The following is a 26,953-nucleotide window of genomic DNA, read 5'->3' on the forward strand; positions in this document are numbered from 1 at the left end:
GTTGAGCGTGAAAAACCCAGCAGCGTTACAGTTCTTGACACAAACCGGTGTGCCTGGCACCTGCTACCTTATCCCGTTCAAAGGCACTTACAATATTGTCTTAACTGTTCACCGTCTGAATGGCACACATACACAATCCATGTCTCAAGGCTTGCAAATCATTATTTAACCTGTCCTCTCCCCTTCATCTATACTGATTTTGAAGTGGTTTTAACAATTGAAATCAATAAGGGTTCATAGCTTGCGCCTGGATTTACCTGGTCAGTCTGTCATGGAAAGAGCAGGTGTCCTTAATGTTTTGTACACTCAGTGTATGTACACATCTACCTCAATTACCTCGTAATGCTACACACAGACTCGGTACTGGTACCCCTTATATATATAGAGCAAAGTTATCGTTACTTATTGTGTGTCTATTACTTTTATTACATGTTTTACTTTTCTATTATTTCTCTATTTTCTTTCTCTCTGCATTGTTGTGAAGGGCCCGTAAGTAAGCATTTCACTGTTAGTCCACACCTGTTGTTTACAAAGCATGTGACGGACAGCATTTGTTTTCTATTATGAGAACCGACATGTTTTGATACTCGTTACACCATTGCAGTAAAACAATGTTATGTCATGAGAACTAACTGATCCTTCGGTTTGTCTGTCTACTCCAGAGTCCAGCGCTGTGCCATGCTGCAGTTCCCAGATTTCCATGAGAAGCTGTTGAACGGGCTGTGTAAGCGGGAAGACGAGGGCCCTGGCACAGAGCACTCCCAGAGCCTTATCCTGGACTGCCTCTGCTGGCTGGCTGGAGTCTATTCCAACGGACCCTGCAGGTGGGGCTGAGAGGATGAAAGTGGGATCCGATATTCATAGGGATACTGAGATCTATCTACTCTTTACATGCAGTAAAGAAACCATTGGAATTCGACCAAAATAATGGAAATTCCACGCACGTGTCCCCCCAACCATGGGAGATGTATCCAGACTCTCCTCATTGACACATAGCATACTTTAGCATACTTTTAGCCTATTGTTTGTGTATTTAACGCTACGTTAGGGTAAAAATCTGAGTATAATGCTTGTATAGATGTCAACCCCAATACAGTTTGTCATCGTCACCAATCAACTGCGTTACACATAAAAACTGCATCAACTACCACCCAAGATTTATATATGGCTAGCTATGCTACCAGCTTATACAAACAGGAGTTAGCATTAGGCGGAATCTTTTTTTCGAATCCCGGAAAGGACAACTTCTAAATATATCAATCAAATTTTAGTAGCCTGTGAGAACACTTAAATGGTGACCGATTTTGACGAATAGCCCCTTTTGTTAGATCAGATTTTTAGAAGGGCCTCCAACGACGCGTCCTGGCCGTTTCCCCCGCCGTTTTTCTTCCGTTGTTCCTTTAGCGCATGTATATGGCTCTGAGATGAGAGATTATTATCGTTCTGATGCAGGGAGCACTGTACTGTGTTTGGTCACGTATCAACATTTTCTGTTTGTTGTTTCCCTTCCAGCCTGAGAGAAGGAAAGGAGGCTATGCTGACGAAAACAAGGAAACGACTGACAGACATTGTGCGGGTGTGTTTTTTTGAGGCTGGACGGAGTATAGCCCACAAATGCGCCCGCTTTCTTGCACTTTGTATTAGGTGAGTTAGGCTTTTCATGCATGTTGCGACTTCGTTTCGTGAACCCGTACTCTTTCATACTCTTGTCGATGCTTGTGCGATATGGTAGGTGTGCACTTTTTGTAACTTGTTTTTGCGTCGTCAGTAATGGAAAAGGGGAACCCAGTCAGCAGGGCTTTGGCATGGGTCTACTGAAGGCTCTGCTGGACAATATGCCTTACTTGCCCGCAGCAGCAACAGGTGGTAAGTATAACTTGACCTTTTTCCACAATTTTATCTCTGAGCATGGATAGAGGGCTTCTGAATTGTCAGAATTGGCATTGTTTTGGAAGTGCGTGGTTTTGCAAGGCATGTGTCATAAGTCTCTCTCTCATTCTCAGGATCGGTGTTCTGGTACTTTGTGCTGCTGAACTATGTGAAGGATGAGGACCTGGCAGGCTGCAGCACGGCCTGTGCCTCTCTGCTCACAGCAGTCTCCCGGCAACTGCAGGACCGCCTCACTCCCCTGGAGGCTTTGCTACAGACCAGGTAGGCCTTTTCACCCTGTAGTGTCCATACGCCCCAATCGGGACCTAAAGAAACCAAAAAGCACTAGCGGTAATGTTGTGATTAGACTACCATAAAGGCTAGTTTGTGTTGAACCCAGCTTGCCTCTTTCTATTGTAATGCTCTGTACCGTGTCTCTCCTCCCCAGATACGGCCTGTACAGTTCCCCCTTCGACCCAGTGCTGTTTGACCTGGAAGTCAGCGGCTCCTGTAAGAATGCCTTCAACAGCAGCATCGGCGTCCAGTCTGACGAGATTGACCTTTCTGAAATTCTCTCAGGTCTGCACCACATTCTACCTTATTGCTTACACCTATCCAATCCCTTCAAGAACTATCAGGGAAATAAATGTTGGTCTGGGCTGTACTTTGTGTGTGTGTGTCTCTTGCAGGGAACGGTAAGGTAAGCAGCTGTGCGGCGGCCGAGGGCAGCTTCACGGCCCTCACCGGGCTCCTGGAGGTGGAGCCACTGCACTTTACCTGTATCTCCACCAGCGACGGAACCAGGGTGGAGAGGGACGACGCAAGCATGTTCACAGGTACCCAACTCGCCTTTTTTACCTCCAGAAACGGAAACATTAAACACGGGCATCGTCACGTTTCTTCCTCAGGGATTTTGAGTGATGCTCCTGACCTTTGCCCTCTCCTCCCAGTGAGCACGTTTGGGGTGACCCCAGCAGTGGGTGGCCTGTCGGCGGGCACGGTGGGCGAGGCGTCTACGGCGTTGAGCTCTGCCGCCCAGGTGGCTCTGCAGTCGCTGTCCCACGCCATGGTGTCTGCAGAGCAGCAGCTGCAGGTGCTCCAGGAGAAACAGCAGCAGCTGCTCAAACTGCAGCAACAGGTCAGGGACTCCAGCACCCGTAGTGGCACTGACATGTCCCGACACCTGTATGCACACCCATACGCTTGCACAAAGGCACAGAGATACAATCACGTACTCACACATGCGCATGCAATACAGTCTTATCTAAGCCCTTATTTACCAATACACACGTATACGAAGATCCTATGTCAGACTTCATGTAGCCGTGTGTTGACTGTTTCCTGTTAGCCGAGTAGTAATCCTGTGTGTTCGGAACAGAAGGCCAAGCTGGAGGCAAAGCTGCACCAGACCACGTCAGCAGCAGCTGCGGCTTCCGGCGTAGGGCCCATCCACAACTCTGTGCCTTCCAGCACCCCCGGCTTCTTCATCCACCCCTCTGACGTCATCCCCCCGACGCCCAAGACCACCCCACTGTTCATGACGCCCCCGCTCACCCCGCCCAACGAGGCGGTCTCGGCAGCCATCAGTGTGGAGTTGGCCCAGCTCTTCCCCGGCTCCATGATGGATCCACCGCCCGTAAACCTGGCCGCACACAACAAGAACAGCCAGAAAGCCAAGCCGGTCAGTAACATGGACAACTCTATAGCTCATAGCACAGCAGTTATGTTGTGTGGGCTTTACATGAACACCAAGGGATTTTTGTTACATTGTGTCAAATAATGCAAACTATTTCAATTAAGTTTGTTTTACTACCTGTTTTGACTGAAAAGCGTCTGTGCTTGTTCCAGAATCCTATGGGCAGCGGTCTGGCTTTGGTCATCTCTCAAGCCTCTCACTTCCTCCAGCCTCCTCCGCAACAGTCCATCATTATCGAGCGCATGCACTCTGGTAAGTACACTTACTTTTTTTTTTTTGTCTCTTTGACTTGGTTAACAGTTGTAACTTTTTTAACTCAAAAGAATATATCACGAGTAGATGACAAACGGGGATTCATTTGGGATGTAACCAAGTTGTTTAGGTGAGCTCGTGTGTGTAAATATCTCTCTTGTCCCAGGAGCGCGGAGGTTTGTGACGCTCGACTTCGGTCGCCCCGTGCTGCTGACCGATGCTCTGATCCCCACCTGTGGGGACCTGGCCTCTCTGTCCATTGACATCTGGACGCTGGGCGAGGAGGTGGATGGACGCAGGCTGGTAGTGGCCACGGACATCAGCACTCACTCCCTCATCCTACACGACCTGTTGCCACCCCCTGTCTGCCGCTTCATGAAGGTCAGTGGCATTTGGTCCATTATCTCTGAAGATTTATTTTTCCCCCCATTTCACAGGTTAGAGTAAGTATTTGAACTCGAAGGTCGCCAAAGAGAAATACCTTTTTATTTTGTTAGATTCTTTGGTGAGCATTCTGTGAGAAAATCACTGTGCTTAACAGCAACCATTTTCCCACACCTTAACCTGTCCTCCTGTCAATCCCACCCACCTACGCCCAACAGATCACTGTGATTGGGCGTTATGGCAGCACCAATGCCCGGGCCAAGATCCCATTGGGCTTCTACTATGGCCACACCTACATCCTGCCCTGGGAGAGCGAGCTGAAGCTGATGCACGACCCCCTGAGGGGGGAGTGTGAGGCGGCCAGCCAGCCTGACGTGCACCAGCACCTGGCCATGATGGTGGCCCTGCAGGAGGACATCCAGTGCAGGTCAGAGGTCGTACTATCCCACTAGTTTGCTCACTGATTGTCTGATTTAGTGAGTCAAGGAGTAGGAAAGGTTTTATGTGACATACTTGACATAGCCACGGTAGTCCAGAATCAATATATAGTAAAACTGTATACATAAGCTGCATGCCCAGTTGACTCTCCATCTTTCTCTAGGTACAACCTGGCGTGCCACCGGCTGGAGACGTTACTCCAGAACATCGACCTGCCTCCTCTCAACAGTGCCAACAACGCCCAGTACTTCCTGCGCAAGCCCGACAAGGCGGTGGAGGAGGACTCTCGGGTCTTTTCGGCCTACCAGGACTGTATTCAGCTGCAGCTGCAGCTCAACCTGGCCCACCACGCCGTTCAGAGACTCCGCGTGTCCCTAGGGGCCGGGCGCAAGGTCCTGCCGGAACCCTACGACCCCCGGGAGCTCATCCAGAACTCATCCACCGAGCAGCTGAGAACCATCATCCGCTACCTGCTGGACACACTCCTCAGCCTGCTGCACTCCAACAACGGTGAGATGTCTGGGAGGGCCACAGGATCTGGATCAGGGATGGGGGTCTACTTTTCTGACTGTCCCATATTCATGCATCTCTGTTGGCCTAGCTTCAAACCAATATCATCCTTTACCCGATTGTCCATTGTCCTCACAACATCCCTAGAGGACATTGGTATTGTCTTTCTGTGTTTGATCTGCTTGGTGAGTCGCACCTCAATACGTGCGTTTTCCCCTTGCAAAAGCCTAACGCATTTTTGGACGTTATAGCCATGTTTGAGCATGAATTATTTCAAGTGATGTAAGAATGAATTTTAAAAAACTTTCCCATCTTTTTAGGAATGAATCAATAATTCTCTCTGCCCGCACTTGCCTTTTGAATTGAAAAAGCATACATATTTAATGTTTGCTATCCATATTCTCAAAAGGCATTCTGTATGGTCTCATTGGAAAAAGTTGCACTTTGATAACTCTCTTTTTAAAGTTGTTCAAAGTTAACCCGAAAGCCCACGGCGCTGTTAAGTGTGCTTAACAATCTCCTTCTCTCACCCATCAAATCCCCACTGATGCTCCCTAGCAGCTCGTCGTACAGTTTCATGAGTCTCCTCTCGTGAAAGAGAATAATGGATTACCCCCCTTGCTGCTGATGCTGCCTGGCTTTATACCTGCACTGTCTCTGTACCCTCAGTGAATTCCAATGGGCCTTGTTTACAGCAGTGCAAAGGAGCCTTTAAATGTCTATTTTCTCTCTGAAGTGAAGAGCTGCTATTTAAAGGACTGGGGTTTTCTTGTCATATGAAACCCCTTTTCTAGGATAGCTGAATTATAATTTTATTTTACTGTTGAAGGCCATTTGATTTAGTCAAGTGCATTTTGCTATTAAATGTTTTGGGCCGTCACTTGCTTTTTACCCCTCTGTTGCGTCTTCTCCTCCATTATTTAACATACCTTCTCAGTGGATCTCTGTCCTTGGTACAGTATTTATAAATATTTTGCCTGTTTTTCTCCCCCTCCAGCTTTCCCTGTCTCTCATTTGACCTCCAACCTCTCACTTGCTTCTTGTGTTCTATTATGCTCACTCTCTCCTTGTTCTTCCCTCTAGGGCACGCAGTCCCGTCCGTTCTGCAGAGCACGTTCCACGCGCATGCCTGCGAGGAGCTCTTCAAGCACCTGTGCATTAGTGGCACGCCCAAGATCCGCCTGCACGCTGGTCTGCTGCTAGTGCAGCTCTGTGGAGGGGAGCGCTGGTGGGGCCAGTTCCTCTCCAACGTCCTGCAGGAACTGTACAACTCCGAGCAGCTGCTCATCTTCCCCCAGGACAGGTGGGCTTTTACGATCCGTCTGAGGCGCTATATCTATCTACTAGTGATGCAGGGAAAAATCCAATAGTTACAAATCGGGATATTGTTTTTGACGATGTATCATTTTGACAATATCGCAATATTATTTTTGCGCTAGTTTGCTCTACCTGCATCAAATCTCCAGTATTTTTCCTTCATAGCTTCTTCTGTCTTTTTAAATAGGGAGCCGATTCGTTTTCGCAGCACTTTGACTGGTCAAAACTCATTTTCTCGTGGCGCTCTCTTGTCCCTCTGCAGCAGACGTATGGTGAGCAATATGTTTGCAACACCGAATCGCAATAAAATCACAATATCGAATCGCAATGCATATAGAATCGTGAAAATCGCAATGCGTGTCGTATCGGCACCTAAGTATCGCCTTAATATCGTATTGTGAGGTCCCTGGCAATTCCCAGCCCTACGATCCACTTCAGTCCTTTATTTAGATTGATTACACCACACTGACAAACTGTAGCTCCTTGGAAACAACATAAACCGACTACTGCCCATTTGAAATTGGATTCCATAAAGAGAAGTCTTTGTTGTCACGTGAAGATACTAATGGGTTTGAATGTATCAGAAGCACCCATTCAGACTTATCGATTTTTGTGTTTTACCATGTTTCCGGAGATTGACCGTGTCCTCTGTGTCCTCCCTCAGAGTTTTCATGCTCCTGTCCTGTATCGGTCAAAGATCCCTGAGCAACAGCGGTGTGCTGGAGGGGCTGCTCAACCTGCTGGACAGCTTGCTGTCCCCCCTACAGCAGCCCCGGTCGGCTACCCAGCGCAGGACTGAAGGTGGGCTAGCCGGAGGGTCCCTGGGCTGGGGCTGGCAGCAGGGATGGGGGGCTGGGGGACTCCCTGGCCCCAGCACCAACACCGGCCTCCCTGGACCATGGACTCAACCAGCAGCCTATGAGTGTGTGTCTGTGTGTGCGGCAGGTGTGTTGGACGTCCCCATGATCAGCTGGGTGGTGATGCTTGTGTCACGACTGCTGGACTACGTGGCCAGCGTGGAGGACGAGGCGTCTGCAGGCAAGAAGCACCAGGGAGGGAAGGAGAGGGAGCGCACCTTCACAGGTAGTGTAGTGTAGGCTAGTGCGGTGTAGCTCTCCGATGAGATCTGGCACTGATGATTTATGAGGTCAAGAAATCCCAAAGTGATCTTGTTTTGTCTCCCTGAATTCCCATTGTTTTGACTTATGCATGTGGCTTTTCTCATTTTCTTTAAGAAACAGCCTTGTATGAGTGACGTTATAGGCTTAGGAGAAACCTTATTCTATTACCCTTGGTTTTGAGTGGCTATGAAGTTAAGTTATTACAATATTTCTTCAGTTTTGAGCATCATGAATCCTTTTAACAGGGTAATGCATATTGATTTGGAACCCAAAACACAAGTCTAACATGCCTTTTTTCCGTCTCTCTCTCCAATGAATCAAGGTAATCAGTGGAGCTTTATAAATAACAGCCTCCAGTCCTCCAGCTCCAACAGATCAACCAAAGGCAACAGCAGCCTGGACCGTCTGTACTCCCGCAAGATCCGCAAACAGCTGGTGCACCACAAACAGGTAAATGTGTCCAAATCCAACATTCGTTCCATCTCAAAAACGTCAGGGAGTTGTGTATCTGCCATGTTTTTTCATACCTCATGAATCTGTATTTGTCACAATTATGGGATTCTCCAGTGGTGGATAAAGTACCCAAGATGCCTTAATAGAAAATGACTTGAGAAAGTTAGCCAGAAAAATACCAACTTGAGTAAAAGTATTTGGTTTTAAATATACTTAAGTATCAAAAGTAAATGTAATTGCTAAAATATAGTTATGTATAGAAAATAAGTGTAAATCATTTCAAACTCCTTATATTATGCAATCCAGACAACACAATTGTTTTTTTTAAATTTACGGATAGCTAGGGGCACACTCCAACACGTAATTTACAAACGAAGCATTTGTGTTTAGTGAGTCCGCCAGATCAGAGGGGGTATGGATGACCAGGGATGTTCTCTTGATAAGTGTGTGAATTGGACCATTTTCCTGTCCTGATAAACATTCAAAATGTATCAAGTACATTTTCGTGCCAGGATTAATGTATGGAGTAAAAAGTACATTTGTTTTCTTTAGGAATGTAGTGAAGTAAAAGTTGTCAAATATAAATAAAGTACAGATACCCCAAAAAACGATTTAAGTAGTACTTGAAAGTATTTTTACTTGAGTACTTTACACCACTGGGTTTCTCCCTCTTATTAATGGCTTCGCATGACGTCTCTGCATGTAGTAGATGGTCTGTGCAGTGTTTATATTTATCATGCCCTTTTCATTGTAGCAGTTAAATCTATTGAAGGCAAAACAGAAAGCTTTGGTGGAGCAAATTGAGAAGGAGAAGATCCAGAGCAACAAAAGCTCCTCGTACAAACTGCTGGTGGAGCAGGCCAAGCTGAAACAGGCCACATCCAAGGTGAGGATTTCAGAAACTCTGAGAAGGAAAGCTTTCTGTTTTGACTGATCAATCTGGAAATGGAATGACTAAGAGTTAAGAAATTCTATTTCTAGGCTTTTCCTCATCTTGGGAACACAAGAATATAAAGTCAAATATCCTCAACACTGCATGTTTTGGGGCCAACTTTTCACAAGTTACAACAGATCTGCATACACTTAAGCATAACTTCTGTACCTAACACACTTACACAGGTTACAAGTATGCTTGTTTCAATAGTGATCGATGAAACCATGTGTATTCATCGACTTCCCCTGCCTGACATTTGCCTTTCCATCTCTCCCCCTCCATCTCTCGCTCTGGCAGCACTTTAAGGACCTGATCCGTCTGAGGCGTACAGCCGAGTGGCCGCGCTCCACCCTAGACACAGAGGCCACCGCCGCCAAGGAGCCCCCTGAGGTGGAGCCTCTGCCCTTCACCCTGGCCCATGAGCGCTGCATCTCCGTGGTACAGAAACTGGCCCTCTTCCTCCTCTCCATGGACTTCACCTGCCACGCAGACCTCCTGCTGTTCGTCTGCAAGGTATGCACAGCCACAACTTCGAGTTCAGTTGAATAGAGGGCACACTTGATGTTACCACTGTTAACTCGAAATGACACAATGACAAGGTTCCAGTTTAACAAAGTTTACTATACTATATGAACACACTACAAGGTAGCCATTACACTCAAGGCTAGGTCCATCAACCACTAGACTTCCTGCGCATGCGCACTCTTGACTGAGTGATAGCCCCGTAATAACAGAAATATAGGTATACTTAAAACATGAACTTAACAATCTCCCCCTTTTCTTTAAAGACAAATAAAACATCAACAACATAATTAAATATCCAAGTATTATTCAAGATCCCCATTACAAATGGGTTGTGTGACAGTTTTTATTTGTATTACTCAAGCTGCCACTTTCCATTACTGAGAACCTGTAGGAGCAGAAGACCGGATGCTCCTTTTTTAGTCAGACAGTCAGCAAAGCTGTTCCTTTGTGGTCGACCACAGAATCCGCTGGATTCTCTGTGCTTGAATAAGTTCCTTGATGCTGCTAATCTCAAAGTCTTTTCTCTGTGACAGACTTGGTTGACTTCACAGCATCAACTAATGAGTAGTTGTCAGTGACACAAACTACATGTAGAAAGTGCCGTTTTATCCCACCAGTGTTAAGCTCTGAGAACAGAGTTGCAAGAAAGATAGCATTGTCAATTCGATCCGCAAGAGCAAGGGTTTCTCCAGCATGCTTCGGACGACCCTACTGATCCTTTTTGACTGCCAACAGATAGGTGAGAATCTTCCTCCTTCACCCATTAACACGATTAGATGTCCACCTTGTGTGCCTCCATCTGTAAGGTTCCCTAGCGAAGCATCACTGAAGACAACTAGTTTCAAAGAGTCATCTTTTCCAACATGCTGAAACTTTAAAGTCACTTGTTGTGATTTCAGTTTACGAACAACTTTGTTTGCCTCATGAATGGTTTGTACAGTGGCGTGTTTTGTGTTAGATGCCAAGTTGCAACCATCAAACATTACATCAGGTCTCGCAACCCATAAAATTTGTCCTATCTTTGACCTCAATTGACCAGCTTCAATTCCACATAGAGGGGAATTCCTTTGTACGGCTCTTGAAGAATCCATGTGGATGGGTTGAAGATTCTTGATATAGCTCTCCTGTTGCATCAGTATTTTTCCATCAACTGTAATAAACTCTATGCCAACATAACAAAAATGATCATGCTCCTCACGGCCAACCTAGAAAACAGCTTTGAGGTGTGGAATCACAGTTGAAGCAAAGGTCTGTGAGCCACCCCAGATAAAGTCATCAACATGACAGGCAAGTACTCCAGTCACATTGCAGTCTTGATCAAGCCAATAGAAGACTGCAGGATCCACTTGTGACATTTTTCCACCTGTATTCAGCATTGTTGCCTTGACTTTGTTGTACCAGTAGAGTGATGCATCTGCCAGTCCATACACACACTTTTTTAGTTTCCACAGTGTTCCTTCGCTTTTAGCTTCAGGCGGAGGTTGGATGTGAATGTCCCTTGATAGCTCTGTTCCCTGCAAAAATCCAGATTTGATGTCTATGGAATTAAGTTTCCATTTTTTTCTGGCAGATCACTGACATCAGCAATCTGAGTGACTCTGAGGCGCATGTCGGTGAGTCTTTTGGGAGTTCTTTAGCAGCCAGCTCCTCAACCTCTAGCCACTAGACGTGCTTTAGGCACTATTCCAGTTAAGGATTCTTTAAGGGTACAAACCCACCTTGTTGAGATGCATTTTTGGCCAATGTCTTTGACTTCCTCAAACACTCCATTTTTCCTCCAATTACTGAGCTCATCTAGCTTAGCTGAGTCAAATGACCACGTCCTTTGTTTCAAGTACATCATCATTTTGAATGTCATCCTGTTTTTCTCGATTTTCCATTGGTTCAATTCTGATATTATCTACAAGTGGCAGGTCAACTGACCCTGTTGTACCAGAAAGTGTAGCTCGTTCAGAGTACTGCAAGTTGTACCAGTTCTTGTGTTTTGCTTTTCCTGCTCGTCCAATGACGGTTGCTGTATGTGGAATACCACTTTCTCTGTCCATGTATTTAACAGTTTGTCCAGTTTTCAGATTGGAACAACCATGTTCTCTTAACACATGTGGCTGTTGTTGAATGTTTTCCTCATTTGAACGCTCAACAGTATTACCTGTGGCATGGTTGAAGGTCTCTGCTCCATTTCCTGTGTCAGTTTCAGTGTCCATATCATTGGATGCGACATCTGGTAGGTTTGTGTCTGTTACTGTGTCCTTTTTGTCATTTTCATTAGGAGACTGATTCTCAGCAACAGCCCCTCTATCTTGTTGATCATTTACTTTCCGCAATCTTGAGTGATGCACCCTGACAATGATGCCTCCGTGCCTCACAAATATCACCACACCATCTTGACCAATGACTACTCCCGGTCCTTTCCACTCTTGACAGTCAACTCGTTTGTAGTACACTTTGTTTCCAGTTTCGTACTTCTCATGATCATTATTCCCTGAACTGCTGAGTAACTTCTGAAGTCTGTCAACTGTAGCATGTCCAATCTGTTTGTAAAGCTTTAACAATACTTTGTTTTTCTTTAGTGTTCATGTTCTCTGTGACTGTCAGAATCTCCATGTGCTCTGTGTCAGTCAGAATCTCATTTTTGCATGGACTCTGTGAGATGTCTTTGTCTAAAATGTTTACACAATAGTGGCCTGAGGTAGTAAGTTCAAGAGTCACTGGTTGTTTAAACATCACTGCCTTGTCATTTTTGATGTCTAGTACAGCCTCTGCCTTCTTGAGGGAAGCTTTGCTTTATAGTAAGGGGATATCTGTAGGGACCACCTCTGTTTCAATGTGACACTTAGTCTGACCAATTTTTGCTGGTATCTTAACTCTCTTGGTAGAATGGACAATTCTCCCATCTCCAAATTTGAAAGCTCTGTTGCTTGGTGTGTCAATCATATTTTGTACTTCTTTCATATTTAGTTCACTGACATAGCTATCAAGCCGTTTTGCACCACACACTGTCCGTGTACATGCAGTATCAATCACAGCAGATCCTAAGGATTCAACTATAAAACTCTCAGTATCAGAAGCAGATTCATTTGAAAACAGTGTAATGTTACACTGCTCTATCTCTGTGTTTACATTTTCCTCTGTTATTTTAACTTGTTCATTTTTATGAGGACAGTCTTTAACCCAATGCTAAGTGCTTTGACAAATAGCACATTTTGATCTCCTTCCATATTTGTCCAGTGGATTTGTGCCGGGAAATGCCGCCCTCTTCTGGTTGTCTTGAGAACGTGACTTGTTGGCACATTTTCTCTGCTGCTCAGTGTAATATGCTGCGTCACTCACTTGCATTCCATCTGTTATTGGCGCGACAGACGTCTTTTCACCCAAAATTATTTTTAGTGCCGACTTCATTGATGCAAAAGTCAGCACAGTACAAGCAGTCAAAGCCAACTGTTTCTCCCTACCATCTAGACAGGCAGTATCTAGCAACTTGAAAGCTAACACTGCATCTGGGAGAACCATGTCGTACTTGCGCATCATATTTTACCTCTGTTCGAAATCAATGATGTAGTCCGTCATTGCAACCGAAATATATCTCGTAACACTGTCAAAGTTTGAATATGCCTCGTAGGCACGGTCTTTCTCGTCTTTAAGAAATACAGAATCCAGTGCTGTGATCAAAGTTCCCATACCGTCATCCTTGTTCAAATCCTCAACGGATATTTCCAGTGCTGTATCTCTCGCTCTTCCCTCGAGCGATAATACCACCGCAAGTGCTTGCTTTTTCACATCCAGATTAGTAACCCGTGTCCAGATTGCAAGTTCATTTTCCCAACTTTCGTACGACCTCTTTTCGTCGAAGCCAGGTGGCACATTGTAGTTATTAGCCATCCTCTGCTACCAATGTTAACTTCTCTGCGCTACGGATCCCTTTAGCGGGATCATTTTCCTAAACAACCGCTGAATTGCAGGGTGCAAAATATTACTAACAATATTTATAATCATGCAATCACAAGTGAAATATACCAAAACACAGCTTAGCTTGTTGTTAATCCACCTATCGTGTCATATTTTGAAAATATGCTTTGCAGCGAAAGCAATCCAAGCTTTTGTGAGTGTATCAATGCTACAACAGCTAGCCCCAAATTAGCATGGTCACGAAAGTCAGAAAAGCAATAAAATGAATCGCTTACCTTTGATAATCTTCGGATGTTTGCACTCACGAGACTCCCAGTTACACAACAAATGTTCTTTTTGTTCGATAAATATTACTTTTATAACAAAAAAACTCCATTTGAGTTGCGCGTTATGTTCAGAAAACCAAAGCCTCGTTCCGTTCGACGAAAATTCAAAAAAGTATCCGTAATGGTCGTAGAAACATGTCAAATGTTTTTTATAATCAATCCTCAGGTTGTTTTTAACAAACATAATCGATAATATTTCAACCGGACCGTAACCTATTCAATAAGAGAGAGAAAAAAAATGGAGAGCTACCCCTCTCGCGTGCAGGAACTAATCAAAGGACACCTGACTAGTTTTGAAAAATCTCGCTAATTTTTCAAAATAAAAGCCTGAAACTATGTCTAAAGCCTGGTCACAGCCTGAGGAAGCCATTGGAAAAGGAATCTGGTTGATACCCCTTTAAATGGAAGAAAGACGGGCCAGGAAACACAGATCTAAATTTTAAAAAATCACTTACGGGTTAGATTTCATGTTTTTGCCTGCAGAATCAGTTTTGTTATACTCACAGACAATATTTTGACAGTTTTGGAAACTTTGGAGTGTTTTCTATCCTAATCTGTAAATTATATGCATATTCTACGATCTGGACCTGAGAAATAGTCAGTTTACCTTGGGAACGTTATTTTAAAAAAAATTAATAAATCTACCACTACTGGCGAAGATGGATTTGGTTGACTCTAAATGGCTACTTATGCTGATCACTGTCTGATTTGACTTTGCAGGTCTTGGCCAGGATAGCCAACGCCACCAGGCCCACCATCCACCTGTGTGAGGTGGTGTCGGAGCACCAGCTGGAGCGTCTGCTGCTGCTGCTGGTGGGGACAGACTTCAACAGGGGGGACATCTCCTGGGGAGGGGCCTGGGCCCAGTACTCCCTCACCTGCATGCTGCAGGACATCCTGGCAGGTAGGGGGTGCTGCTACAATTCAATTCACTCTTCAATTCACACTTCATTGTGAACACTGTTTTCCAGCAAAAGCTGGTATTCAAGAGAACAATAGATTTGGGGAGTCCTTGCATTGCTGGGAGTCTGGTCGTTTTGATTTCTCCCAGCACTAACCTTGTCCTGTCCTGTCCCCTTTCCTCAGGGGAGTTGCTGTCCCCAGGGTCCCTAGATGGTATGGACGAGGGGGCGGTGGGTGAGGAGGCAGGGGCATCGTCGTCCTCATCAGGGATAGACTCTGACTCCCTGGCCCAGTCCACCTCCATCCCCCAGGTGGAGACCATCGACGAGGCCCTGGTTCCGGATATCATCGCAGGTACTCCTGGGACCTCCTCTGTTTTCCAAAGTGCGTTGGTAGGCCCGTCCTTGACAACATTTTACACATGGACCCCCCCCCCCCCCCCCCTCCCAAATGGATGCATTTGTGTTAAATTGTTTTTCTTTTTTTCCCCTTTTAGCTAGCTGCATCTTTATTTTAGTATTTTTTTCAGTGTTTTATTTTAAAGGAGACTATTGAGAGCTTCTCTAACCAGTTTGATTCTGAGTGGACTGTTTGCCTTTTGGAGGGGGAGTTCAAACAGTGTATCTTCATTGCATATTAGATATCCAGATGTTTCAAGGGGTGGTGGTTATTTTCTAATAAGACTAAGGGGATTTAATCTGTGAAAAGGATGCACTACTTCGTGGTACTATCACAAATCTTCATTCCCTAGACGACATCAATGATTTACACAAAAGCACTTATATCACGTCTGAATTTTGGCTAAAGTTGTCAGATTGCTGATTTAGTGGGCAAACATCCATTGTTTGGACTCCCTCTCAACTGCAGAAATAAATGTTTGTAGGCCTTAAAATTGCCTAGTGACTTCCTAAAAGAAGGCCTCTGAGTTTGCTGGTTTTAGTGTGCTTACTTGGCAATATTAAAGCTCTTTTCGTTATCCAAAGGTGCTCCATCTCTTTCATCTTTGGAAAAAGATAAAGACATTGACTTTGACTTGCTACAAGACCTCATGGATGTTGATATTGATCCTTTAGATATTGATTTGGAAAAAGATCCCCTCGCCGCCAAAGTCTTTAAGGTATGTAATTTGCTTGACTCACCTTTTTCCTGTTCCACTCCTCTCTCCATGCTCTCTTGCATTTCTGTTGAGTTCAGTATTGACACAATCACCTCGGGTTAGTACATGAACTTAAATTAACCCCACTGATCAATGATGTAGCTATACAAACTTCGAACCATAGTGTTCAACCTCTTCTCATAATGCATTTTTTAGATAACATGTAATACAAAGTTCTGCGGTCGTATTGAATCCCTCCCCAACACCACCTCCGTCTTAGCCTTGCACTCTAATTTCTCAGAAACTTTCCAATTTAACTCCGCTCAGGCGTTTTGAGTCTCAAAGCAATTTTGTGTATGTAGCCCCAATCAATCAAACTACCAAACTTGGGGAAGTATTTCTCCTCTTCACTCTTTCTTTTCTTTCTGAAAACTCCACCATTGCATGCAAAAGAATAATGTTAATGTGTATGTAATATTATACCGGTAGCTAGCATCTGACAAGAATGACTGCATTTGCGTTTCCCTTTTCTCTCTCTCTCTTCCTACAGCCTATTAGCAGCACCTGGTATGACTACTGGGGTGCTGACTATGGCACTTACGGTTACAACCCCTACATAGGGGGCGTAGGGATTGCTGTGTCCAAGCCCCCGGTTGCTGCCGAAAAGCCTGGGTCTCAAAGTCTCTCTGTATCTGTGTCGCAAGGTAAGGGCTCATTTATTATAATTTGTTTGTATCCGGATATCAGCTCCCAAACTGGATTCCACACTTCTGCTTCTTTGTACTCCAGCGTGTTCCATGCATGTAAAGGAATATGTTCCACCTTTTAACCCTGACCTTTTTGTCCTCTCCCTCAGCTCTGGACGCCCGCCTGGAGGTGGGGCTGGAGCAGCAGGCTGAGCTTATGCTCAAGATGATGGCCACTCTGGAGGCCGACTCCATCTTACAGGCGCTCACCTCAACGTCCCCCGCAGGTATAAACCTACCGAAAAAAAGTATTTATAGATGTTTGGTCATGTACACTTGAGTCTTGGGAAAAAATGTAAAGACTTGCGAAGCATCAAAGATGGCTGACCCTTGTCCCTTCTCTCCCTTCAGTGTCCCAGGCATCCAATGGGACGGATGATTCTCTGCTGAGGGGTCTCCGTGGGGGCTCCCCACCAGGAAGCAGCCTAATGGTACAGGCCTCCTCCATCCCCATGCTGAGTGCCTGCTTCAACAAGCTCTTCTCCATGCTGCAGGTGCACCACGTACAGGTCAGTCACCAACAGACGGTATAGTCCAGGGTCTCTGCTACTCCAGAAGACTTGAATGACTTGTTGCACTTCACTCTGTTCTTTACTTCCCTCTACACAGTTTTGTAATGATGTGGCAGTAGAGGTAACGTACTGTACCATTCTCAAGAATACGTTGGTTACCCTGGATAAGTGGATTTGTAGATGAAGTGTTCACATGTGTTTCTGCCTTAGATGGAGTCTCTGCTGCAACTGTGGCTGACCCTCAGTCTCAACTCCTGCTCTGGGGGCACTGAGGAGAGTGGATCAGATATTTTCCTGTTCAACGCCAGCAGAGTGCCCACCATCCCACTCAACCAAGGTCAGAGGTCACCCTGTGTGTGTCTCCATTCACTCCCTTTCGCCGCTTAGCTCTCAAACCACTGGATTTATCTTGTGTGGATCATTCACTGTTTTCCTTTTCACGCGGGGAAGTGTATGTTAAACTGCCGTCTCCTGTGTTTCCCTGCAGCCTCTATCAACAGTTTCCTGTCGGTGCTAGCCTGGTACCCCAACACCTCCCTGAGGACCTGGTGCCTGGTGCTGCACTCCCTTACCCTCATGACCAACATGCCCTCCAGTGGTAAGTCCACCATTCTTAGGGTTTCACTCTCAAGACAGTGTCTGACAACTCTGACTGACGTTTCCCATTTGAGGATTGCGAAATAGTAAATCCATATTGAATATGCAGTGTAACCGAAGATGTAAATGAGGCCAAAGGACTTTCAATAGTACTCCTTTTTAATCAAGTGTGTTTTGGTCCTGTGCGTCTCTGTCCGCAGCCTCCAGCAGTGGGATGGGAGCTCATGAGAGCACGGCCCAGCAGATGGTGTCGGACCCTACGCTGGTGCACGTGCTCGTGCGTTTCCTGTCTGGGAGCAACCCCCACGGCACCAGCCAGCACAGCTCCCAGGTCGGCCCAACCGCCACCCAAGCTATGCAAGAGTTCCTCACCAGACTCCAGGTGCACCTCTCTTCCACCTGCCCACAGATGTTTAGTGAGTTCCTGCTCAAACTAATGCACATCCTGTCCACTGAGAGGTAGGTTGTTTACTCTAGAGACATCAAAAGCAGCTTTTGTTTCACCCCAGCACTTAAGACACGTAATTCAAATGATAACTAATCATCGTCTTCAATTTAATCTGTGTTCGAGCTGGGCTGGAACAAAAGCCATCCTTTTGATTCCATCACAAAACAGTACAATGATTTGTTAGGAAGCACCTTCTTCAACGATCCTGTCTTTTTTCCTCCGCCCGTCCTTCAGGGGTCCGTTCCAGTCAGGCCAGGGTCCTCTGGACGCCCAGGTCAAGCTGTTAGAGTTCACCCTGGAGCAGAACTTTGAGGTGGTGTCAGTGAGCACCATCTCCTCTGTCATCGAGTCCATCACCTTCCTGGTGCACCACTACATCACCTGCTCTGACAAGGTGGTGTCCCGCAGCGGTTCAGACAGCGCTGTGGGTGCTCGTGCCTGCTTCGGAGGCCTTTTCGCCAACATCATCCGGCCCGGCGACGCCAAGGCGGTGTGCGGCGAGACCACGCGCGACCAACTCATGTTCGACCTGCTCAAGCTGGTCAACGCCCTGGTCCAGCTGCCCCTGTCGGGCGACCGCGAGTTCAGCGGGCGTCTGCCGCCGGCGGGCAGCGGGGCGTCGGACAGCAGCGTGTCGGACGAGGAGAAGGTGTGTGGCAGCAAGGAGGGGGCAGCGGGGGGGTCCTCTCCTAACCAGGGCCCTGCGGCCGGAGTGGCTGATCTGGTGCTGGCCAACCAGCAGATCATGAGCCAGATCCTCTCGGCTCTGGGCCAATGCAACAGCAGCGCCATGGCTATGATCATAGGTAGGCCTTATCCTCACACGTCCCTTTTTTAGAAAACTTTTATTTAGAGGGATCCCGGATTAGCGGATAAGATATTGAAGTGCTTCTTATTGATAACGCTTTACCTTCCTGTCTTTAGGTGCTAGTGGTCTCCACCTGACCAAGCATGAGAATTTCCATGGAGGACTAGATGCCATCTCTGTAGGAGACGGCCTTTTCACCATCCTCACCACCCTGAGCAAGAGGGCCACCTCGGTGCAGGTTATGCTGCAGCCCATCCTCACCTACATGGCCTGTGGGTACATGGGCAGACAGGTAAGACTGAGCTCAGCCATGACCGAACGGACATCATTGATTTTGTCTGTTTTTAGAGATTTACTTGTCAAGATTAAAAAGGATTGAGGAAAAATATATTTGCTTTAATAGTACTTCAGTTTATTAGATTTATAATTGTTTGACCCGTGGATTCTGAAAGTTTTTAAATCACAAGCAGTCTTTGTATTTCTCCCAGGGTTCCCTGTCGACATGCCAGCTGTCTGAGCCTCTGCTCTGGTTCATCCTCCGAGTGTTGGACACCAGCGAGGCACTTAAGGCATTCCACGACATGGGTACACACACACACCTACATGCATACACAATTGGGAAATATCCTTGTTCAGGTATACTGGACTGTCAATTAGACTTAACAGCTTGTGTTTGTATTTGACCTGTGTGCAGGTGGGGTCCAGTTGATCTGTAACAATATGGTGACCAGCACACGGGCCATAGTGAACACAGCACGCAGCATGGTGTCCACCATCATGAAGTTTCTGGACACTGGTCCAGGGAAGGCTGCAGATGGCAGCCTCAAAGCCCGGGTCCTAGCCGCCGAGCCCGACAACGCAGAGGGACTCCACAACTTTGCTCCGCTTGGTAAGTGGAGCTTCTCCTTTCGTGTTGAATAGGTTCTCTTGTGTTTTTCCCATTGACCTCTATGTGTTGTAAAATGGGAATTGTGTCCTATTGAATGCTGTTTGTCACTCTGCAGGCACCATCACTTCCAGCAGCCCCACGGCCCAGCCGGCTGAGGTCCTCCTTCAGGCCACGCCCCCTCACAGACGGGCGCGCTCGGCTGCCTGGTCCTACATCTTCCTGCCGGAGGAGGCGTGGTGTGACCTCACCATCCACCTTCCTGCCGCCGTTCTCCTCAAAGAGCTGCACATCCAGCCACACCTGGCCTCTCTCGCCAGTGAGTACTGCACCACGGCCCTGCTGGGGGGCACTAGTGCAGACGAGTTGTCTAAATAGGAGACTGAATTTAATATAAAGAGTTCAGCAAAATCTTTTGCAATGCAATTACCTTAGTTGTCTAATTGATCATTTAAGTGAAAACCAGCAGGACTGCAGCTCAGGTACCAGCAAGAGAGCTGTGCCACTCTGCTTTAGAGCCTTAAGGGCACATTGTCTACTTACCCCTTAAGCATAGTTTTCCTCATGACTAACTTATTTCACCCACTCAAATATTAACCTACCGCTGTCGGCTATAGTGCCATTTTAAATATGCAAAACCTTTTTCATGCTTCTATCAAACACAACACACCATTGTGCCAGACAGTACCGGTTGGTGAAAATAAAGTTGAACATATTCCACCATCTATTATCGCTAACCCTGACGATGTCCCTTTTGTCCTCTCGCCAGCCTGCCCTTCCTCGGTCTCGGTTGAGATCAGCCCGGACGGGGTCAACATGCTGCCTCTGTCCACGCCCATCATCACCAGCGGCCTCACCTACATCAAGATCCAGCTGGTGAAGGCTGAGGTGGCGTCCGCCGTGTGTCTGAGGCTTCACCGGCCCCGCGACGCCAGCACCCTGGGCCTGTCCCAGATCAAACTGCTTGGCCTCACTGCCTTTGGAAACACCTCCTCAGCCACCGTCAACAACCCCTTCCTGCCCTCTGAGGACCAGGTCTCTAAAACCAGGTACAGACATACTTGCCCTTACAGGAACTTCTTAAATGTTACTTGAGAGTAAAAAAAATTAAAATAAATGAAACACCAGTAGTGTCACAGCAAATCTCTCTTTCTTGCCCACTCTTTCTCTACTAGTATTGGCTGGCTACGTCTGCTCCACCACTGTCTTACCCACGTCAGTGACCTGGAGGCCACGATGGCCAGCGCCGCTGCCCCTACCGCCAACCTGCTTCAGACCTGTGCCGCCTTGCTCATGTCCCCCTACTGCGGCATGCACTCGCCGAACATCGAAGCCGTGCTGGTCAAGATCGGCCTGCAGTCCACCCGCATCGGCCTCAAGCTCATCGACATCCTGCTGAGGAACTGTGCAGCCTCCGGCACCGACCCTACCAGTAATTAGCCGCCGCATGAATAAAACGCTCATTGATCACATTATAATTTGTGTAATTATACTTCAATCAAAAGATCTTGTCCTTCAGCTCTGTATGTCATGGCACTATCGTTTGAGTATTGTTTATATATGGACATCAATGGCTATTTTGTGATTTTTCTGTCTTTTTTTAGACCTGAACAGTCCCCTGCTCTTTGGAAGGCTCAACGGTCTCTCTTCAGACTCCACCATTGACATCCTCTACCAGCTGGGAACCATACAAGATCCTGGGACTAAGGACAGGTAAAGACCCCCTTAACATCTACTGATATAGGTGTTGAGCCTAGTACTGCTGGATCTATGTAATCGGGGTCTGTGAAAGCGGTTCTCGATATGTTAATATTGACCTTCTAATCCCCGTGTCTCCCTCCAGGATCCAGGCCCTTCTCCAGTGGGTCCATGACTCATCGCTGGTGGCGGCCCACAAGAGGAGCGGCCCCTTAGGCTACATGCGCCAGAGCAGCTCCTCGTCACGGGAGTATGGCCTCGTCATGCCCTCGCCCTCCCACCTCCACTGTGTGGCGGCCATCTTGTGGCACAGCTACGAGCTGCCCGTGGACTACGACCTCCCAGTGCTGCTCAACAGAGAGCTCTTTGAGTAAGTGTTAAGGGCCGTTCACACCAAGGACTGTAACGATAACTTTAACGGGAAAATATATATATTTATAATTCTAGTGAACAGGAGCGTTCACACTAAAATCATAACTACAAAAAGAGTGGATAACGAGAGCTTTAGTTTGGATCACTTTAAGAGCGATTACTTTTTTTTTTTTTTGTCCCTCCGACGATGAAACATTGACAACCAATCAAAAACGCCTTCTATTGAAGCGTTGTTGATTCTAGGTGCACGAGGCTGCTCGGAGAGAAGGCAGAGCTCACGGTGAGCTTGCCTGAATTACTGGGCATATGTGAGCGTATTGGTTGCGACATTAATTATAGGACGACTTGGGAGGATGATCCACGACAAATAGCGCGTGAGGAGGCCATATTTTCCGGTGGTAGGCCTTCTCTTTCTGGACCTAGTAAACGGACCCATAACTGATCCAAATGGTTACATAGTCAGGCCTAGGCTGTACGAAGTTATTTCAGCATGAAGCATTCAGAACAGGACTTTTGAGCAGTTACTCAAATGAGTCTACGTCACTGCAGCTTACAGCTCCATAGACAATAGTTATGTACTCACTTGACAACAAAAATACGTTCCTCATTGCACTGTGTTGTAGCTTAGGTGTAATAATTTCCTTGTCTAAAATCGAAGGCCTGGTCAGTGTCGGGGAGCGCATCAGCCTGGAGGAATGCACAGACCTGCCGCTTCATAATCTGTAAACATTTTTATTTATTTTTTTGCACGGGTAAGTATTTATAGCCCTACTATTTAGCTGAAGAATGGCCTAATATCAAGCTAATATTTAGTTTCTTACTTCGGCTACACATCTCTAGCCTCTCTGTTCCAGTGCGCAATAGGCTGTAGGCCACGCAAGCTTCTCCACTATTCCTCTATGTGAAATCGCAGGATAAGCTACTAAAGCTATAGGACATTTATTTCAGCATCTTTTATACTAGGCCTAATAGCCTTTTTTCGTGGAGGGACGCAAGCTTTCTCTTGCTAATTACTAAATGTAAAATGGGCCAAGTGAACTGTTGCACAGGACAAACAGATGAGCACACTGAAAAAGATCCAAACGAATCACTTGAGCAACGAGGCAAGCAATGTCATTATGTAAAAGATGCGCAGGCAAGTGTGATTTTTTTGAATTGCTACATTTACATGAGTTTCTATATTTTTCATTACATGTTCATTGACGTATTATTTGCAGTTGTCACTATGACAATTGAAACACCCGGAAGTACAGAATGGTCTTGTTACCACCTGAATAGGCAGCATGCAGTAGGACGCGTTGAACCGTTGACTGATGGGTGTACTGCAGAACGATCAACGGTCAGCTGGTGTGGATGCTCGCCAACGGTTTGTGGTTGTGTATAATATATCATTCTAGTTATTGTCCTTGGTGTGAATGGCCCTTTATCCTGTCAGGAAAAAACCCAGCCGTTCTTTCCTCTACTCTGTGGCGGTGTGCTCTTTCTGTGACGTCGTCGAAGGCTAAGCTGAGCTTTCTCATGCTTTGAGCCGTCAATGTTTGTAGAACATCTCGTTCTTTGTCGCCTGGGGAGAATACAGCTCCCTGATGTTTTCAACCTCTAGATTAATTCTAAAGTTTCTCCCATCCCACCCCTCTTGATACTGTATGTCTTACCCATATCCTCTGCAGACATGAATACTGCATTTCTACTCTGTAAACATGAATACTTTACATCGAGCAGGGAATGCAAAGTAAAAAAAATACAGAGGTCTTTGGCTCCTTCGATCTCCAAACGACATATACAGACAGAATTGAAAAGGATTCATATGAAGGTTTCGTATCTTGTTATGTTAGCGGGAAAGATGTCAGTCCAGCGAGTGGCGCTTGCTTTGTTTATACCATTTTGTCTCCTTCTCTCCTGTAGACTTCTGTACAACTGGTCCATGTCCCTGCCGTGTAACATGGTGCTGAAGAAGGCAGTAGACAGCCTGCTCTGCTCCATGTGCCACATCCATCCCAGTTACTTCTCTCTGCTCATGTCCTGGATGGGCATCGTGGCCCCGCCCACCGCCGCCCAATCTCAGGCCCAGCACCGCCTCTCCATGACGGACGACGGAAAGAAGCAGCACGACCTCAGCAGCGCCAATGCTAATGCCACCACCAGTGCCGCTGCCGCCGGCCTCACCGACGACTCCAAGCACGCGCGGCCGCCCATCGCCCTGTCCGAGTCGGAACTGGCCACTCTGGCTTCAGCCTCCCAGTCACCCGGGGCAATAGAGCAGCTGCTGGACTCGGGCCTGCCCTCTCTGCTAGTCCGCAGCCTGGCCGGACTCTGCTGTGGACTCCTGGCTGCCGCTGACCTGCCCCTGCCCGCCACCGCCCAGGCTGAACGACGGCAACACCATCACAACCACCACCCCCACTGCTCCTCTTCGTCATCCTCCTCTTCCTCTCAGAGCAGGGTGCCCCTGTCTGCAGAGCTGGCAGCCCCAGTGCTGCGTTTCCTCACAGAGGTGGGGAACAGTCATGCCATGAAGGACTGGCTGGGTGGGCCTGAGGTGAACTCTCTGTGGACCGCTCTGCTGTTCCTGCTGTGCCATTCCAGCGCTAGCGCAGGGGGAGCCAGTGGTGGCCAGGGGCACACGGGAGCCCACTCTGCTGCCTCCGGTGGTGCGTGCTGCCCCCCTCCTCCGCCCCCACCCCTGCCCTCTGGGTCACGCTACTCTCTAGCCTCCTCGTCCCGGGGCAGCGGGCTCACCACCCAGCAGAGGACAGCCATCGAGAACGCCACAGTGGCCTTCTTCCTGCAATGCATCTCCTGCCACCCCAACAACCAGCGGCTCATGGCACAGGTCTGGTGGAATGCCTTGACGACACACATTTCCACCTGACCAACAGTATCTGTGATGGTTTACTAACATGTGTTTACGGTGGTTTCTTCCTCTCCGTAGGTGCTGTGTGAGCTCTTCCAGTCGGCCCCCCAGCGTGGAAACGTGCCCATCTCTGGCAACATCTCCGGCTTCATCCGCAGGCTCTTCCTGCAACTCATGCTGGAGGACGAGAAGGTCACAGTCTTCCTGCAGTCGCCCTGTCCGGTGGGTACCAAGTTTTTGTAGGCTCTGATCTCGGATCAGCTCTCCATACCCTCAGTCCTAAACTTAACCATAACGTGGGAAAATGTCAAACTGACCTTAATTCATAATCTTGGAGCAATTTAATTATCCTACCTATGGACTTGCATTGGAAAGGAATAATGCTGTGATGTGATATCCCCAGGTGGCCACAAGGGGCCAGCCCAGCAGTACAGACAATCCCTCCTCACTCGAGGCTTTCCCCAGCCTGATGCTTGTGCTGATGCTTGTCGGAGAAATGGCACTGCACCTCAGTCACATTAATGCGCCATCTTTCACCCTCCTCACTGATTAGTTGTCATGAGTGGAGTTTAGAGAGCAGTCACGGTGGTGGGGTGGGGGTTCAATTGTCTAAAGCTTATTTAATTTTAACCTCCTACCTCTCGTTGTCCTCATTATTATGCCCCATCCCGTTTTTGATGATATACATGGTGTCAGGGAAGGGTGAGGGACATTCCATGGACAAGGTGAAGGATGGCTGTTGTGCATGGCATGCCGAGAGGTTTCTGATTATGCACAGCGAGACAAGCCTACATGTACTCTAACTTAGGAGGTCATTTGTGTGCTGAATTACACAAGGAGTCCTGGGAATCACAGCCGTGAAGGTTAATCATGTATGATCAGTAGGTGATTAATAGCAGGGGGGGTCTACATGCTCATGTGTTTACGCGTTAGGTAATGTCATAGTCCACCTTCTTGTGCCTTTACCCTCCAAATTGTTTTTACTTACAGTACCAGTCAAAAGTTTGAACACACCTACTCATTAAAAGGTTTTTCTTTATTTAAAAACATTTCTACATTGTAGAATAATAGTGAAGACATCCAAACTATGAAATTACACATGGAATCATGTAGTAACCAAAAAAGTGTTAAACAAATCAAAATATATTTGAGATTGTTCAAAGTAGCCACCCTTTGCCTGGATGACAGCTTTGCACACTCTTGGCTTTCTCTCAACCAGCTTCACCTGGAATTATTTTCCAACAGTCTTGAAAGAGTTTGGGATGAGTTGCGGTCCAACTCATACCAAACCATCTCAATTGGGTTGAGGTCAGGTGATTGTGGAGTCCAGGTCATCTGATGCAACATTCATCACTCTCTGTCTTGGTCAAATAGCCCTTACACAGCCTGGAGGTGTGCTGGGTCATTGTCCTGTTGAAAAACCAATTATAGTCCCACTAAGCGCAAACCAGATGGGATGGCATATCGCTGCAGAATGCTGTGGTAGCCATACTGGTTAAGTGTGCCTTGCATTCTAAATAAATCAGTGTCACCAGCAAAGCACCATCACACCTCCTCCATGCTTCACGGTGGGAACCACACATGCTGAGATAATCCGTTCACCTACTCTGTGTCTCAAAGACACAACGTTTGCAACGAAAAATCTCAAATTTGGACTCATCAGACCAAAAGACAGATTTCCACCGGTCTAATGTCCATTCCTTGTGTTTCTTGGCCCGAACTAATCTCTTCTTATTAGTGTCCTTTTAGTAGTGGTTTCTTTGCAGCAATTCGACCATGAAGGCCTGGTTCACGCAGTCTTCTCTGAACAGTTGATGTTGAGATGTTACTTGAACTCTGTAAAGCATTTATTTGGGCTGCAATTTCTGAGGCTGGTAACTCTAATGATCTTATCCTCTGCAGCAGAGGTAACTTTGGGTCTTCCTTTCCTGTGGCGGTCCTCACAAGAGACAGTTTCATCATAGCACTTGATGGTTTTTCCGACTGCATTTGAAGAAACTTTCAAAGTTCTTGTTATTTTCTGGACTGACCTATCTTCTGCATACCTTGTCACCTTGTCACAACACAACTGATTGGCTGAAAAGCATAAAGAAGTAAAGAAATTCCACAAATTAACAAGGCACACCTGTTAATTGAAATGCATTCCAGGTGACTACCTCAAGAAGGTGGTTGAGAGAATGCCAAGAGTGTGCAAAGCTGTCACGGCGGCTACAAATAAATATAAAATATTTTGATGTAACACTTTTGGTTACTACATGATTCCTTATGTGTTATTTCATGGTTTTGATGTCTCCACTATTAT

The 26,953-nt window shown here is 46.8% G+C and overlaps 1 protein-coding gene across 1 annotated transcript in view; it reads left to right on the forward strand.

The window, feature by feature from the left end:
- Positions 1–26,953, forward strand: part of LOC120046546 (baculoviral IAP repeat-containing protein 6-like) — a 147,300-nt gene that overhangs the window by 34,673 nt on the left and 85,674 nt on the right. The window contains exons 18-55 of the mRNA XM_038991874.1: positions 663–824; positions 1,513–1,644; positions 1,769–1,866; positions 2,004–2,151; positions 2,318–2,448; positions 2,559–2,705; positions 2,820–3,007; positions 3,248–3,550; positions 3,718–3,817; positions 3,984–4,198; positions 4,420–4,628; positions 4,803–5,149; positions 6,233–6,452; positions 7,131–7,267; positions 7,412–7,549; positions 7,910–8,037; positions 8,795–8,926; positions 9,272–9,487; positions 14,452–14,635; positions 14,818–14,988; positions 15,618–15,751; positions 16,281–16,434; positions 16,587–16,703; positions 16,828–16,985; positions 17,199–17,325; positions 17,476–17,586; positions 17,786–18,044; positions 18,268–18,839; positions 18,958–19,133; positions 19,330–19,426; positions 19,536–19,730; positions 19,846–20,046; positions 20,497–20,776; positions 20,903–21,159; positions 21,332–21,440; positions 21,571–21,795; positions 23,703–24,630; positions 24,730–24,873. Of these exons, the coding sequence (XP_038847802.1) occupies positions 663–824; positions 1,513–1,644; positions 1,769–1,866; positions 2,004–2,151; positions 2,318–2,448; positions 2,559–2,705; positions 2,820–3,007; positions 3,248–3,550; positions 3,718–3,817; positions 3,984–4,198; positions 4,420–4,628; positions 4,803–5,149; positions 6,233–6,452; positions 7,131–7,267; positions 7,412–7,549; positions 7,910–8,037; positions 8,795–8,926; positions 9,272–9,487; positions 14,452–14,635; positions 14,818–14,988; positions 15,618–15,751; positions 16,281–16,434; positions 16,587–16,703; positions 16,828–16,985; positions 17,199–17,325; positions 17,476–17,586; positions 17,786–18,044; positions 18,268–18,839; positions 18,958–19,133; positions 19,330–19,426; positions 19,536–19,730; positions 19,846–20,046; positions 20,497–20,776; positions 20,903–21,159; positions 21,332–21,440; positions 21,571–21,795; positions 23,703–24,630; positions 24,730–24,873 (7,750 nt within the window). The remainder of the gene's footprint in view (positions 1–662; positions 825–1,512; positions 1,645–1,768; positions 1,867–2,003; positions 2,152–2,317; positions 2,449–2,558; positions 2,706–2,819; positions 3,008–3,247; positions 3,551–3,717; positions 3,818–3,983; positions 4,199–4,419; positions 4,629–4,802; positions 5,150–6,232; positions 6,453–7,130; positions 7,268–7,411; positions 7,550–7,909; positions 8,038–8,794; positions 8,927–9,271; positions 9,488–14,451; positions 14,636–14,817; positions 14,989–15,617; positions 15,752–16,280; positions 16,435–16,586; positions 16,704–16,827; positions 16,986–17,198; positions 17,326–17,475; positions 17,587–17,785; positions 18,045–18,267; positions 18,840–18,957; positions 19,134–19,329; positions 19,427–19,535; positions 19,731–19,845; positions 20,047–20,496; positions 20,777–20,902; positions 21,160–21,331; positions 21,441–21,570; positions 21,796–23,702; positions 24,631–24,729; positions 24,874–26,953) is intronic.

This window comes from Salvelinus namaycush, chromosome 4, assembly GCF_016432855.1.
Source record: "Salvelinus namaycush isolate Seneca chromosome 4, SaNama_1.0, whole genome shotgun sequence".
In the NCBI taxonomy this organism is placed as follows: domain Eukaryota; kingdom Metazoa; phylum Chordata; class Actinopteri; order Salmoniformes; family Salmonidae; genus Salvelinus; species Salvelinus namaycush.